The sequence below is a fragment of the Amblyraja radiata genome, chromosome 17 (assembly GCF_010909765.2).
Source record: "Amblyraja radiata isolate CabotCenter1 chromosome 17, sAmbRad1.1.pri, whole genome shotgun sequence".
In the NCBI taxonomy this organism is placed as follows: domain Eukaryota; kingdom Metazoa; phylum Chordata; class Chondrichthyes; order Rajiformes; family Rajidae; genus Amblyraja; species Amblyraja radiata.
Window position 1 is genome coordinate 6,760,118 of NC_045972.1, and position 17,649 is coordinate 6,777,766.

Below are 17,649 nucleotides of genomic sequence, written 5' to 3' on the forward strand. Positions count from 1 at the left end.
GCTGCGGAACTCAATGGGTTAAGGCTGCACTGCTGTTATAGGTTCCATGTCGTACACCAGCTTGCAACTACTGAAGGCTTCACCAAAATATTTGGGGAAAACTGTAGTTAATTTTCAGAGAGGAACTCATTGTGTGGGGGATTTGACCAAAAAATGCAAGAGCCAAAAAAAACCACAACTTCCTCCTGGAGGGAGGGGCCGGTGCAGGGAATGGCAACTGGTTTCCTGTTACTGGGGCATAAAAAACCTGCTCTCTGAGCCGTCGGAAGAAGTTCACTCACTGCAAGCTGCACCAGCCATGGCGAACCTTGATGTAACAGTTCGGTATTCAGGCATTGACTTTCCGGGGCACCTGCACACGCTGAAATCTTTAGAATCCGCCCAGAAGTTCAAGTTTCATGACACCGACGCACTGATCGTTACTTATCCCAAATCAGGTAAGAGCACCTGTGCGTCAGATACCTCTCCTAAACACTATTCATGATTTGTCAAAGGTAGAAACATCGCTGACAAATGTCAAGAGGGAGTTGGGCAAGACATGCAACTTGTGAACAAGGGAATTTCAGATATTGTTACCTACGTTTTCATACTAGTTTCATCTTTTGTAGTTCCTTTCCAGTATTTACTATGTTAGTGTCAATGCATGTTCTTGACAATTTCTCATTGTTTGAGTACAAGTATTTGAAAAGGCTCTGAATGCAGTTTTCTGACAGGAATAGAATGGGTTACGTGTAGACGCTTATAGATTGCGGTTTAACCTGGCTATGAGCTGTGGAACAATTCATTAGGTCATTGACTAAACGCATAATTGACACCACAGCCACGATCTAAAATAATTGGAACTGTAGATCTCATGAGATTGTGTCAAAACATGTTGAGTCTCAGGGGGTGTACAATACCTAGATGACAAATGAGTTCTGAATCATGTCAGACTTATTGGACCAATAAATACAGGAGTCAAAATAGGATAGAAATGAAAGAATCTGAAGAAGGGTCTCGACCCGAAACGTTTGGCAGTGGAGGCCAAATCGAGGGCAGTGGAGGCCAAATCACTAGATGGATTTAAGAGAGAGTTAGATAGAGCTCTAGGGGCTAGTGGAATCAAGGGATACTGGGAGAAGGCAGGCACGGGTTATTGATTGGGGACGATCAGCCATGATCACAATGAATGGCGGTGCTGGTTCGAAGGGCCGAATGGCCTCCTGTGCACCTGTTTTCTATGTTTCTATGTTTCTATGTCACCCATTCCTTCTCTCCAGAGATGCTGGCAGTCCCGCTGAGTTACTCCAACATTTTGTGTCTACCTTCGATTTAAACCAGCATCTGCAGTTCCTTCCTGCACATAGAAAATTTAAAGCGAGACAAGCAGAAGCTCACAATCGAGCTTGCAGTAAGCAGAAGTGTCGACAAATAGTTCCTGATTTAGAGTTCATTTTCCCTATGAACATTTGCACCATGGGTGTGAATGCAATATAACAAAATGAAATGTCTGCAGGAAAATCAAGTTTCCACTGGAAGAAGTGGTTGAGGACCTGCATGGGATAAAGGGAGCAGGTAAAATGACAGGCAGTACAGCCCCTGCTGCTACACTGGAAGATGTTACGGAGGGTGTGATGGAAGTATGGAGTGAGATGGAATTGAGGGAATGCTCCGTTAGGGCCGAAGAGGGGAAGAGGTGCTGGTTCTTATAGGGCTGAATATCCACAATATAAACATTGCACGGGCGATACTTCTGTGCATCATGAATGAATGAAAAAGTTTATTGGCCAGGTATATTCACATACAAGGAATTTGCCTTGGTGCTCCGCCCGCAAGTGTCAACATGACAGTTAGGAATGACACATTAAACATGAAACAATTTGTCCTGACCTCGAATTAAAAATCTAATTACAAAGCAGCAAGTTCTAAGTATTCCACTGTGTCAAATGTAACTTTTAAGCAGGGCTCCCGACATGTCCCAAGCACCTTAAATTGGATAGTACCTCCGCCTCTGCAACATTACATTGTGGGTTATGTATCAAATAATGACTAGGCACAGGAAGGAGAATGAGAATCTTGTAATCTGGTGCCAAGATAACAACCTCTACCTCAATGTTCGCAAGACAAAGGAGATTGTGATTGACTTCAGGAAGCAAAGCTGCACACACGTTAATTGCATTAAATAGAGATACTCTATAGACAATAGGTGCAGGAGTAGGCCATTCGGCCATTCGAGCCAGCACCGCCATTCAATGTGATCATGGCTGATCATCCCCAATCAGTACCCCGTTCCTGCCTTCTCCCCATATCCCCTGACCCCGCTATTTTTAAGAGCCCTATCTAGCTCTCTCTTGAAAGCATCCAGAGAACCCGCCTCCACCGCCCTCTGTGGCAGAGAATTTCACAGATGCACAACTCTCTGTGAGAAAAAGTGTTTCCTCATCTCCGTTCTAAATGGCTTAATAAGGAGTAAGCCATTTAGAACGGAGATGAGGAAACACTTTTTCCATAAACTGTGGCCCCTGGACTCCCCCAACATTGGGAACATGTTTCCTGCCTCTAGCGTGTACAAACCCTTAACAATCCTATATGTTTCAATGAGATATCCTCTCATCCTTCTAAACTCCAGAGTGTACAAGCCCAGCTGGTCCATTCTCTCAGCATATGACAGTCCCGCCATCCCGAGAATTAACCTTGTAAACCTACGCTGCACTCCCTCAATAGCAAGAATGTCCTTCCTCAAATTAGGGAACCAAAACTGCACACAATACTCCAGGTGTGATCTCATTAGGGCTCCGTACAACTGCAGAAGGACCTCTTTGCTCCTATAGTCGAAAGCTAAAAGTTCTTTGGAATAAATATCACCATCAATTTGTCCTGGACCAGCTGCATCGAACCTGTGACCATGAAAGCACATCAATGCCTATACTTAGGAAGTTTGGCATGTCCCCAGCAACCCTCCACAACTTCTACAGATGCGCCGTAAAAAGTATTTTATTGGGATGCATCACAGCAAGGTTTGGGAACAGCTCCATCCAAAACTGCAAGAAATTGCAGAAAAATTGTTGATACATCCCAGACCATTGCCAAAACCAACCTCCCTTCCATTGACTCCATCTACACTACATGCTGCCATAGCAAGGCCAGCAGCATAATCAAGGACTTGGTCACTCCCTCTTCTCGCCTCTTGCATCAGGAAAACGCACACCTCCAGATTCGGGGACAGTTTCTTCCCAGCTGTTATCAGGCAACTGAACAGTCCTCTCCCATCTACCTCATTGGAGACCTTTGAATTATCATTAGTCGAACACAGTGGGCGGTGTGATTGTAATTATGTCTCGTCTATTCATTGACTGGTTAGCATGCAACAAACGCTTTACCTGTACCTCAGTACACGTGACAATAAAGGAAACTACAATGATTAACACAAATTACTTTTCCGCAGGCACCACATGGATGCAGGAGATTCTCACGATTATTTACAATGATGGGAACCCACAGCTTGCTAACACAACCCCAAACTGGCTTCGGACGCCCTGGATTGAACATTATTACTGTGAGAATGTTGTGACGAACATGCTGCATCAACGAATCCTCACCACGCACCTTCCCTATCACTTCCTCGCCAAGTCTCTCAAACAGACCAATGCAAAGGTAGGCAAACTCAGTAACTAGCGTGATGATGTGGACACAAGAGGCTGCAGACGCTAGTATTGAGATTGGCTTAATTATTATTATTTTGCCAGGTGCAACAGGATAGGGTAATAAATTGTTGGAGGAACTCAGCAGGTCAGGCAGTGGATAGACACAAAGTGCTGGAGTAACTCAGCGGGACAGGCAGCAACTCTTGAGTGACGTTTTGGAGTCAGGCAGTGGAGACGGTAAAGGAATGGGCAACATTTGGGCTTGAGACCCAGCTTGCATCAGAACTGAGAGTATTGAGAGGAGGTAACCAGTATGAAGAGTTTACAGAAATAAAGGACGTTCTTTTGGGAAGGAGATGAGGAGAAATGTATTTAGTCAGTGGGTGGTGAATCTGTGGAATTCTGTGCCACGGAAGGCTGTGGAGGTCAAGTCAGTGGATATTTTTAAGGCAGAAATAGATAGATTCTTGATTAGTACGGGTGTCAGGGGTTATGGAGAGAAGGCAGGAGAATGGGGTTAGGAGGGAGAGATAGATCAGCCATGATTGAATGGAGGAGTAGACTTGATGGGCCGAATGGCCTAATTCTACTACTATTCCTTATGACCTTAAGTTCGGAGGCTGGCAAGCGATAGGTTGATGCAGGTGAGGGGGGATGAGGAGATGAAGGGGCCAGGTAAGAGGAGGGGAGGGTGGAGGCAGAGACAGAGGCGGGAAGGTGATGGGTGAAAGAAGGGTTGCAGATACTAGAATCTGATGGGGACGGTGAGATGTGGGGCTGGATAAGGGAGGATGGCTGGGCAGATGGAACTTGGTGGAAGAGGAAAGCAAAAGGGTTATTGGGGGCTGGGGAGCGTGTTTACCTGTTCCCCAGTTTCTTATTCCACCCCCCCCCCCCCCCCCACCCGATTCCATCTCCCCATCACCCCTCCCTTATCTGGTTCCACTTGTCACCTTCATTCATCTGATTCTGGAATCTACAGCTCCTCTTATCCATCCTCTCTCTACATGCACCATCCTGTCTCCACCCAAAACGTCACCCATTCCTTCTCTCCAGAGATGCGGCCTGTCCGGCTGAGTTACTCCAGCTTTTGATGTCTATCTGCTTTCTCCTTACCTGGTCGCCCAGCATTCCCCTCCTATTAATTCCATCCATTGTTGCCAGCCCCTGCCCCATCCCTTTCCCCTTTCACCTCTTTAACGGCCTGTCCCATTTTCACAACCTAATTCACAACCTTTTTACTCGTGGACATTTTTCATCAGGCTGGAAAAAACGCCCCGACCTACTTGATGCCACGAGTACCTACAACTAGTATCACGGCCTGCTACGATCTACCTATGACCTCCAACGACCTCGTGACGACCATGCTGCGAGTATGAGTCAAGGGCAAACTCGGCAGAGTGGGAAAACTCGGCAGAGGTCCTGAATTAGGTCATGAAAGTGGGACAGGCCCATTATACTGGCTATCTTCCCTCAACACAGTCCTAATACGGCGTCCCGACCTGAAATGTCAACTATCACTCTACCCCCACAGATGCTGCCTGGCCCACTGAGTCCCTCCAGCAGTTTGTTTTTGTTTTGTGTGCTTGAATGAGCCCAATATTCCTGCATTACAGCCCAAAAGACAAGAATTATTCAGAAATTGTCAACTTAAAAATGACTGCCCTGAAAGTGACCTTCCAGTCTTGGACTGTCACAACCAAGCCAGTAGTTTGCTGAACTTCTGCTGAAAGGGTCACACATGATCACACTGGGACCAACATTTTGCCTTGTGGTTCTGCATTTTAATTCCTTCAATTACAAGTTTCAAAACCAATAATTTTGTAACTCCTTCCAACCTCTGTCAGCCCTACAATCTCCTGACAATTAATTCTGCTCTTTAATTCTGGCCTCTAGAACATTCCCAAATCTAAAGCTCACTACCACTGTCAGCTATGCTTTCAGACGACAAGGTCTGGCCCCTCTCCTAATGCCACTGTGGAAGCTGCAGTATGGCAAAGGTTATGGTAGCTGTAGAGCAGCACATTGTTGAAGCTGCAGTATGGCAAAGGTTATGGTAGCTGTAGAGCAGCACATTGTTGAAGCTGCAGTATGGCAAAGGTTATGGTAGCTGTAGAGCAACACATTGTTGAAGCTGCAGTATGGCAAAGGTTATGGTAGCTGTAGAGCAGCACATTGTGGAAGCTGCAGTATGGCAAAGGTTAGGAATAGGAATAGAAAAACTATATTGTCACATGTGACTAGGCACAGTGAGATTCTTTGCTTGCATACACAATGTATACAAACAGCAGCCACCTACGGCGCTGACAAAGTTACAAAGCACGCCGGCTCCCCCTTTTGTCCCCCCCCCCCCCCCACCACAGCAGTTCCCCCACACTGGGTGCAGTAACTGGGACTTGCTGCTCTCATTGAGACGCACGAGTAAATAGTGTGTGTGGAAAATGAATGGAAGTTGTCAGAGGGCTGTTGATCGGCGGCGAGATCATTTCCTTTCTCTGTTGCACCCCCTCCTGTCAAATTGCTCTCCAAAACCTGCCCTCTCAATCAAGTTCTAGGTCATTTGCCTACATCTCTCCTTGTGGTTAGGTATCAATATTCTGTTTGATAAAGCTCCTTACAGCATCTTTGAACATTCTTATTTCAGTTAAAGGTGCTTTACAAAATGAAGTTGTGAGTTGAAGTTATATCATGTTGAGGTAAACTTGGTGTAAAATGCTGCTTTGCCACTCTAACACAATTATTAATTAGTGTTTGAAAATTAATTTCGATGAACTCGGCATGAAACATTCCAAGGCACATCATCTTGCCTCATTATCACTTTACTGGCTTTACTGCGGAAATAGTGCACGCTGTTTCCAACACACACTGGTTCCAAGAGAAACCATTTCATGGAGAACCAGACAGGCTTGATTGAGAACAAAACCAGGCTTTAAACATCACTCCCCACAGTGTTGTTGACCTTTACTGAATTTTCTTTACAACGAAAGGCCCTGTCCCACTTTCCTGAGTTACTCACGAACTCTCCCGGGTTTTCCCCTTGATTCGAACTCGGGGAATGTCGGTAGCGAGTTCGTAGGAGCCCATAGGAGTCCGTAGATGTTTCGTAGTGGTTCGTAATGCCAGCCGTAGGAACTCGGGCATTCAGGTAAGTCGGGAAGTTTTTTCAATATGTTGAAAAATGTCCATGAGTAAATAAAATAGCCCTGAGTACCTACGAACGGCTATTACCGTAATTCTCCGAGTTCGGATCAAGGGGAAAACTCGGGAGAGTTCATGAGTAACTCGGGAAAGTGGGACAGGGGCTTAAGTTATACAGTTAACCTCTCAGCTACTGTGCAGATAATGAATCCTCCAACCACAAAATACAATCGCTCCTCACACTTCTATTCTTACAGCAACATTTCTTACTTTAACTATGATATCAGACATTGTTGGCTTTACCTTGCACTAAACGTTATTCCTTTGTTCACTGCTAACGTTCACTTTCTAATATTAGAACTACTAAACTTCCTGGACAATCTGTATTTTCCCCCGAACTTCTACCGCAACCTCCCAAGTAATTTAGTGCTAGCTTATACTGTGATCTATTTACAAAAGTAGCTACAGTGGAACTTTACAAACAATCCAGTTAAACAAAGAGAGATATTCTACACGTCAGGTTGGGCTGTACTTGATTGGGTCAATAAGTGATCCATCCATTTTGGATGTGATTCATGTTTTCCATATGTAGAAAATACAGTGTTTATTTACCCCAACCATTTCTTATAGAGTCATCACGTCATACAGTGCAGAAACAGGCTCTTCGGCCCAATGTGCCCACTCCAACTGACATGCCCCATCTACACTAGTCCCACCTGCCTGCACTTGACCCATATTCCTCTCTAAAACTATCCTATCCATGTACCTGTCTAAATGCTTCTTAACGTTTGCGATAATACCTGCCTCAACTACCTCCTCTGGCAGCTGGTTCCATACACCCATCACCCATTGTGAAAAAAAATTATCCCACAGGTTCCTCCAAATCTTTCCCCCTTCACCTTAAACCTCTGGTTCTCGATTCACCTACTCGGGCAAAAGACTGTGCGTCTACCCAATCTATTCCTCTCATGATTTTGTACAGCTCTATAAGACCACTTCTCATCCTCCTGCACGCCAAGGAATGAAGTCCTATTCTGCACAACCTTTCCCTATAGCTCAGACCCTCGAGTCCTGGCAACATCCTCGTAAATCTTCTCTGCTTTCTTTCCAGCTTAACAACATCTTTCCTCCGCGCCGGTCCAATCTACTCCTTCAAGTAATCTATAAATGGAGACCATATTCTAATAAATAATTCTGGTTTGTCAATTAAAACATATCTAATTTTTTCCAAATGTAAGGTCTCCGACATCTCCATAATCCACATCTTGATTGTGGGGGTTGTTGGGTTTTCCAAAATTTTAATATCAATTTTTTCCCAATTATTATACTGTAGTCAAGGAAATATCTTTGGTTTATTGTACCAATGTCTTAACTTTTGTCAATGTTTTTGTCTGTTGTATCAAATAAATATCATTGTTTGGTGAAGACTTAACATTGCCCATTTACGCAGGTTATTTATGTCGCAAGAAATCCAAAGGACATCATTGTTTCATTTTATCATTTTCACAAAATGGCAAACTTCCTACCCGAGCCGGGAACCTTTGGGGAATTTCTGGAGAAATTTGTAACTGGAGAAGGTATGCACTTTGATCCTATTTATTTGCAAAATATCAGGTATGATTTCAAAAGTAGGCACTTCAAACTTTGATCCATGCTGGAAAATTGTTTCGGTCTAGAAAAAAAAATCCCATTCATTGCAAATGTCATTCATTCTTGCCCAATAATGATGAACTTTACATTTCCTGATGTCCGTGGAAATAATACTCACTTCAATATTTTTGCACAATTATAAATTTGAATAATCTCAAAGCATTTGATATGTATTTTTTTTTGCCCAATGGGGTTGTGCAGCTACAATAGTTTCATTTACTGATGTGAATGAGCATTCACAAGTCAAATTACGTAATTTAAATATTTAGTGAGAGATACTCAAAAGAAGTGCGTAGTCACCTAAATAATGAGAAGAGAATCTGTGGTTTATGTATCTTAATGCTGCAATCCAGAATCCACAGCTAAATTCCAAACACTCTCCAACAATATAAACAATTGGGAGGAAGGATAGAAGGGAAATTATAAGAACATTTATCCGTTGAGTAGCTGTTATATTTTCTTGAGAACAAGTTGGACTTGCTTTATCCAAGTCACATTCTTGCCTCGACTTGAAAAGCTACCAAAGTTCCAAGCCCAAATGCAGGCACAAGGGACTCTCCCAGCATGTGAATTTAGTACACCAAACTATAGCTGTGCAGAACTGCAATACTAACAGTGCTGCTTATCTAATGAAGGATTAAACATGTTTGTTTAGGTAACCAGAGGGCATGGGCTTAAGGCAAGAGGGGAGAGATTTAAGAGGCACATTAGGGGGAACTTATTCCACTCAGAGGGTAGTTCGTATCTTGAAACAGCTGCCAGAAGAAGCTAAAGAAGTGAATGGAATTACAACTTAAGACGTTAGGAAAGGTATGCATGTAGAAGGGTTTCGAGGGCTATGAGCCAAATGTCAATATCAAGGCAATGGACTAAGCCATATGCCATCTTGATGTCGGTCCAAGGTAGGGCAAGGGGCCTGTTTCTGTGCTGTACAGCTCTGCGACTCTTATAGATACAATAAAGTTCTGCTTCATACGCTTCATAAGCTTCAAGAAGGTTCAAAATATTAAATCCAAACCTGCTACTATTATTTTCAGTGAATTATGGATCATGGTTCGAACATATCAAAGAATGGATGAATCACGGGGATGAACTCAACTTCCTATTTATCACTTATGAGGAGCTCATAAAGGTAGTAATTGAACATTAACGTTTTGCTTTTATTACACAATTTGATTATTTGAAAAGATATTTTTACAGCATTTGAACAGTTTCCAACCTTAATTAGAAATATTCAACTTAAAGATGAAAACGGCAGAGTTCTGTACTTTTTAAACAAACTCTCCCTCTCAATAGTCTGACAGCAGTCTACCATAATCCAGCCCTTCAACCTAGTTTTACTGTGGTCAGTTTTTATAGGAAATCATAACAAACCTCTTGATCTTGCATTGCTCCAACAGGGCTTTTCAAATGAGAAATATTGCCACTCAAACAAGACCACAGGGTTGGTATTTGGGCACACATGACATAATAGGAGAGTGAGAGGTGGATGTTGAGATCCAAAAAGCAGTCATTTACTTACGTGGTTGGCATCCTAACCTGGGGTTATGCTGGGAATATCATGTCCCAGGTGTGACAAATGTGGTCCAAGTACCTCCAAGACACAGACCGATACGCCGGCACAGACTGGCAGGCCCGCACACACGCACCCGCAGACACCCGCAGACACGCACACACCCGCAGACAAGCACATACCCGCACACACACACACACACACCCGCACACACACACACACACCCGCACACACACACACACACCCGCACACACACACACACACCCGCACACACACACACACCCGCAGACACACACACACACACCCGCACACACACACACACACACCCGCACACACACACACACACACCCGCACACACACACGCACCCGCAGACACCCGCAGACAAGCACACACCCGCACACACACACACACCCACACCCGCAGACACACACACACCCGCAGACACACACACACCCGCACACACACACACCCGCACACACACACACCCGCACACACACACACACCCACACCCGCAGACACACACACACCCGCAGACACACACACACCCGCACACACACACACACCCACACCCGCAGACACACACACCCGCAGACACCCGCAGACACCCTCAGACAAGCACACACCCGCAGACACACACACACCCTCACACACACACACACCCGCACACACACACACACCCGCAGACACACACACACCCGCACACACACACACACCCCACACACACACACCCTCCGCCTCAGACACACACACACCCGCAGACGCAGACACACACACACCCGCACACACACACCCACACCCGCAGACACACACACACCCGCAGACACACACACACCCGCAGACACACACACACCCGCACACACACACACACCCACACCCGCAGACACACACACACCCGCAGACAAGCACACACCCGCAGACAAGCACACACCCGCACACACACACACACCCGCACCCGCACACACACACCCGCACACACACACACACCCGCACACACACACACACCCGCACACACACACACACCCGCACCCGCACACACACACCCGCACACACCCGCACACACACACCCCACACACACCCCCACACACACACACACGCACACACCCGCACACACACACACACCACACACCCCACACACACACACACACACCCACACACCCACACACACACCCGCACACACACACACACACCCACACACCCACACCCACACACCCGCACACACACACACACACCCGCACACACACACACACCCGCACACACACACACACCCGCACACACACCCACACCCGCACACACACCCACACCCCACACACACCCACACCCGCACACACACCCACACACACACCCACACCCGCACACACCCGCACACACACACACCCGCACACACCACACTCAACCGCTATACAATCACACACCCTCATTACAATCACACACCCTCACAACACACATCACACCACCCTCACACAACCCTCTCACACACCCACACCCTCATCACACACACCACAACATCGACACTCACTACACACCCACACCCACGACACACCGCCACACACACACTCACCCTCATACAATCAGCACACTACCTCATACGAATCACACACCCTGCACACACACACACAAACCCTCCACCACACACACACTCCTCACCCTCACAACACACATCACAACCCCTCACCCTCACACACACACTACCCTCACCCTCACACCACACACAATAGCCCACACACCCTGTACCTCACTCCACACACACACAAGATCCACCCTCACCTCACACACACACTCCTCACACACCCTCACACACACACAATCACCCTCACCCTCACACACAAGCCCTCACACACACACACACAGCCCTCACACACACACACACCCTCATACAATCACACCCCGCACACTACACACACACCCCTCACACACACACCCGCACCACAACCCCTCACACCCGCCTCACACTACCCTCACACACACACACCACCCCTCATACAATCACACACCCTGCACACACACTCACACAACTCCTCATACACTCATCACACCTCAAGACAATTCACACACCCGCACACACACACACACCCGCACCCGCACACACACACCCGCACATACACACACACCCGCACACACACACGCACCCACACCCGCACACACACACCCGCACACATACACACACACCCGCACACAAACACCCGCACACACGCACACCCCCGCACACAGCCACCCACACCCGCACAAACACACACACCCGCACACACCCGCACACACCCGCACACAGCCACCCGCACCCGCACAAACACACACACCCGCACAAACACCCGCACACAGACATGCACCCGCACAGACACACACGCTGACACCCCCTCGCAGACACACTCCTGCACAACCCCCCCCCCCGCAGACACACACACACACCCGCAGGAGGTTTGAATGACGTCACCAAATGACACGAACCAAGTTTGTGCTCAGGGAAATCATTTGAGCATTAAGTGCAGGGGAGTGATCATGTAGTGGTCATTACCAGGTGCAACTTCAGAAAAAGAACAATTTTCAATTGCACCTTAACAAAGCGCTAGTCACTGTGCTGTAGCTCAGACCAATAGGGTCTTGAAAACGTTACATTGCACCTGCAACCTAATCCAAACATTTGAGAAAGAAGTTAGAGAAATTCACAAAAATATGAAAATGCATTTTAAAAGTTGATACAAATATTGGTGGTTTACTCTCATCTATTACTTCCAACAGGATCTGAGAAATTCTGTCATAAAATTATGCAATTTCCTGGAGCATCCTCTATCACCTGAAGCTACAGACACAATTGTACGGCACTGCACTTTTGCAAATATGAAAGAAAACAAGATGATCAACTACACACTCGTTCCCAATGAAATTATGGATCAAGAAAGAGGAAAATTCATGAGGAAAGGTTAGTGGAAATACAAGGACTCAAACCAGAAAGCTCCAATTCCCCTTGGCCTCATCATGATTATGTTTTCATCATTTTGTGTTATTTAGGAGTGGTCGGAGACTGGAAGGAACATTTCACAGAAGAACAGAAGCAAGCATTTGAAAAAATATACCAGGAGAAATTGAGTGATTCCAACATTATGCATGCCTGGACTTTATAGTGCTTGCCTTCAAGAACGCACAAAGACACCACGAATATGTTCCAGAGTAAACTACTTAGCCCCTCAAGCATGCCGTAACATTCTATGTGATTACGGCTGATCCACCCAGCCCCATGCCAATCTTACCCTCCGGTGCAGTCTATGTGGTGTATTTAACCTTCTCCCCGTGACTGTGGGGATAACCTCCAAGTCTTCAGTGTCCTCTCAAATCAGACATGCATGCTGGAAAGTTAATTGGTCATTGCAAATTGCAACTAATATGTAGGTGGGTGTCAGAGACAAGGGGTGTTGAAAGGAAGGTGGGGATAATGAAAAAGGATTGATATAGATGGATAATGTAATGTAAAAGGGAAGTTGATGCCCAAAGACTCAGTGGGCCAAAGGACCTCTCTTTGACCAAGATGTGAGCCACATTCAATCATGCCTTAATAAATCAAGTAGCATTCATGTACAAGATTCAAGAATAATGGCAATGAATACATGTTGCAGCTAAACAAAGTGTTGGTTAGGACACACTTGGTGCATCGTGTGCAGTTCTAGTCACCACAACATAGGAAGGATATGATTAAACTAGAGAGAGAAAAGATTAGCAAGAATATTGCCTGGATTGGAGAGCTCGAGTTATCCAAAGAGATTAGATTAGCCAGCTCTGTTTCCCTGGAGCAAAGACAGAGAGGTGACATATTAGAAGTACATAACATTATGAAGCATGAATAGGGTGAATGGACAGTATGATAGGAAAAGTCCAAAACTAGAGGGCAGAGAGAGAAGATGTTTAAAGAGGTCTGAGCGATGTATCTTTCATGAAAAGAGTAATTGGTATCTAGAATTGGTAGCCAGAAGTGGTGATGGAGGCAGTAAGATTAACATTTAAGAGACACCTTACCGGGTATTTGAATGAGCAGGCTGTGGAGGGATATTAAATATGAATGCAAGCAAATGGAGTTAATATAGATAGTTAGATACAGCACCAGAGCCCCTGGTTCGATCCTGACTACAGGTGCTTGTCTGTACAGAGCTTGAACGTTCTCTCCGTGACCTGCGTAGGTTTTTCCGAAATCTTCGGTTTACTCCCACACTCCGAAGACAGTAGGCTAATTGGCTTGGTATAAATGTAAATGTAAAATTATCCCTAGCATGTGTATGGTCATGTAAGTGTGTGGGGATTGCTGGTCGGTGCGGACTCAATGGGCCGAAGGGCCTACCGCCCTGTACCTCTAAACTAAATTAAACTTGCAAAATGCCCCTCTAAACTGCATGCAGTCTGATATGAAAATCTACCAGCTTATGTCCGTCATCACCAAGTCAAAACCTTGGAAATTCCAAACTAATAGCACTCTGGGAGTTCCTTCTCCACTAATGATGGCAACAGAACGGAGTTCAACATTCCACTGGAAATTTTGATATGGGTATTGAATCCAGGAATTGAAGTTAATTAAGCTATTCTATCTACTATCTAAAAAAACTTTGTATTTTTTTTACCAAGATTGTGAAAAAAATGTTTAATCCAAGTTACAAAGTTATCAAGACCATGTATATGGATAACCACTGACATTGTAGAATATTGCAAATCAGAATCAATTCAAGAGCAAGCAGCAACCTACTGTATAATTCTATAGATTTGATAATCATCTACATCAGCAAAAAAATATTGCTTAACTAATTTTAAAATGATTGCAATAAAGTGATTTTGCAGGACCTTGCAATGTTTGTGAATGATATCATATTTTTAGTGAGAGACAAACATGTTTCAATGATCCTCCCATGTTAATTGCACCCAATACAAGGAGAAATGTGGGCTTTAGTATCTGACTAGACTAAGTGGGAACCGTTGGGTCCCATGTTCACACGGTAGGGCTGGTCCCCCAACGCAATATTCCACCTCTTCATCAATTCCAATATTGGTGGCCAGTGTGGGGTGTGGGGGGGGGAGCTTTCTGGAGGCTAGTATGGGTGTTGTGGGCCGAAGCGACTGGTTTCCAGAGGGCTAGTATGGACATTGTGGGGCGAATGGATTCTTGGGCTGGCAGCTCAGTCACTTAGGCCTGGTGGGCTGGCAGCTCCGTCACTCAGGCCTGGTGGTCTGGCAGCTCAGTCACTCAGACCTGGTGGGCTGGCAGCTCAGTCACTCAGGCCTGGTGGGCAGGCAACTCACTCAGGCCTGGTGGGCTGGCAGCTCAGTCACTCTGGGCTGGCAGCTCCATCACTCAGGCCTGGTGGGCTGGCAGTTCAGTCACTCAGACCTGGTGGGCTGGCAGCTCAGTCACTCAGGCCTGGTGGGCTGGCAACTCACTCATGCCTGGTGGGCTGGCAGCTCAGAAACTGCCAGAAATTCTGCACAAACCAGATGAGAGATTCTGTGAGAGAAGTGGGAGAGGGTGGAGAATCAATTTTAGACATTTTTCATCTTTTTCTGCAGATCACAGCAATGAAGGAGGAAAGTCTATCATGGCCTGTATCTCACAGGGAGCCAATGAAGGGAGGGAGAAAAATACTGGGATGAGGTTTAATACTTGCAGGGGGAATACTTACTGATGGGCCGAAGAGACTCCTCCTGATGGGCCGAAGGGGCACTTAAAAAAAAAAAAAAATCAGAGTGAAATCTCAGTGAAAGGCACTTTTTCTTGACTTTTCCTGGCCTGGCACGGGCCTTTTGGGCCAAAATGCTCCTCCTGGGCTAATACGGGTATTTTGAGCAAAAGAGACTGGTTTCTTGGCTAATAGGGGCCTTGTGGGCCGAAATTAGTGGTTTCAGGCAGGCCAAACAACTCCATTTCCATTTCCAGCACAGGGCAGGCCGAACAGCTGATTGCATTTTCATTTTGCTCCCATTGCCATTGTAGTTTCAAGCACAGGGCAGAGCGAACAGCTGATTGCATTTTCATTTTGCTTCCATTGCCATTGCAGTTTCAAGCACAGGGCAGGCCGAACAGCTGATTGCATTTTCATTTCATTACCATTTCAGTTTCAAACACAGGGCAGTCCAAACAACTCATTTCATTTTCATTAAGGGCTATCAAATCATTTACTGCAAGTACATTGCAGACTCACAGTTCAGTCCATTCACAGCTTAGAATGAGAGTCGTGGCCTCTCCCTCGCAATCTTGCTGAGTGACTGAGTCATGGCCAAGCATCCGGGGATTTAAAGTCCTGCCCCCCCCCCCTCCTCCCCGAATGGGCGTTACCTACATACGGTGATTGACAGGCGAGAGGATCTCAAGGATTTTTTATTTTTCATCGATGGGAAAAATCCTCAGAGCCTGCTCAGTGGTGGAGGACTGTATGATGGCCCAAAATCATAGCGATATTGGGTAGCGTTTTTTCTAAAATCAATATACAGCGCAGACAGGAAGTGGTCAAGATGAGACTTAATTATATAGATGTTATCAGATACTTTGAATCAATTAGAGGCACCTCATCCTCAAATTTTAAATAACTGATGCACGTTGACATAATGGCAGCTTAATAGTTAGAATCAGGAAAAGTGGGGAAAGATTACTAAAAATTGGAGGGAGAAAAATTCATTTTCCATTAACAACCATACATTGAGATATCGAAGTCAGGATGCATGGATGAAAAAAGTTCAAGATGGACAAAAGCTGGAGAAATTCAGCAGGTCAGACAGCATCGCAGAAGGAGAGGGTGATGTTTCTGGTCGAGACCCTTCTTCCGACCCAATATGTTCAAGTTACATATTAAAATGGAACAATACAGGAGGCATGCCAGAAGACCGGAGGGTGGCTAATGTTGTGCCTCTTTTCAAGAAGGGCTGCAGGGAAAATGCTGTGAACTATAGGTTGGTGAGCTTAACATCTGTAGTTGGTAAGTTACTGGAGAGTATTCAGAGGGATAAGATATACAGGCATTTGGAAGGGCAAGGGCTGATTAGGGACAGTCAGCATGGTTTTGTACGTGGAAGGTCGTGTCTCACATATCTGATTGATTTTTTTGAAGACGTGTCCAAAAAGGTTGATGAGGGCAGAGCTGTAGATGTTGTGTACATGGACTCGAGTAAGGCATTCGACAAGGTTCCACATGGTAGGCTGCTCTGAAAGGTTAGATCGTATGGGATCCAAGGAGAGATAGCTGAGTGGATAGCAAATTGGCACCATGGAAGGAAGCAGAGGGTAATGGTGGAAGGTTGCTTCTCGGACTGGATGCCTGTGACTAGTGGTGTGCCTCAGGGTTTAGTGCTGGGCCCGTTACTGTTTGTCATCTACATCAATGATTTGGTCATCTACATCAATGAGAACATACAGGGCAAGGTTAGCAAGTTTGCTGATGATACAAAAGTTAGTGGTTTTGCAGATAGTGAAGGAACTGGATCGATTGGCCAGGTGGGCAGAGGAATGGTTGATGGAATTTAATACAGAGAAGTATGAGGTGTTCTATTTTGGGACGTCGAACAAGGGCAGGACCCACACAGTGAATGGTAAACCTCTAGGTAGAGTTGTTGAGCAGTGGAATTTAGGAGTACAGGTGCATAGTTCCTTGAAGATAGAGTCACAGGTAGATAAGGTGGTCAAAAAGGCTTTTGGCACTTTGTCCATCATCAGTCAGAGTATTGAGCATAGAAGTTGGGAGGTCATGTTGCAGTTGTATAAGACA

The 17,649-nt window shown here is 45.7% G+C and overlaps 1 protein-coding gene across 1 annotated transcript; it reads left to right on the plus strand.

Annotated features, from left to right (window-relative positions):
- Positions 1-266: 266 nt before the first annotated feature.
- Positions 267-14,740, plus strand: LOC116982443 (sulfotransferase 2B1-like). The gene is made up of 6 exons (XM_033035665.1): positions 267-437; positions 3,425-3,633; positions 8,212-8,338; positions 9,449-9,543; positions 12,659-12,839; positions 12,929-14,740. The coding sequence occupies exons 1-6, from the start codon at positions 299-301 to the stop codon at positions 13,039-13,041; spliced, it is 864 nt and encodes a 287-aa protein (XP_032891556.1). The 5' UTR covers positions 267-298; the 3' UTR covers positions 13,042-14,740.
- Positions 14,741-17,649: the final 2,909 nt, after the last annotated feature.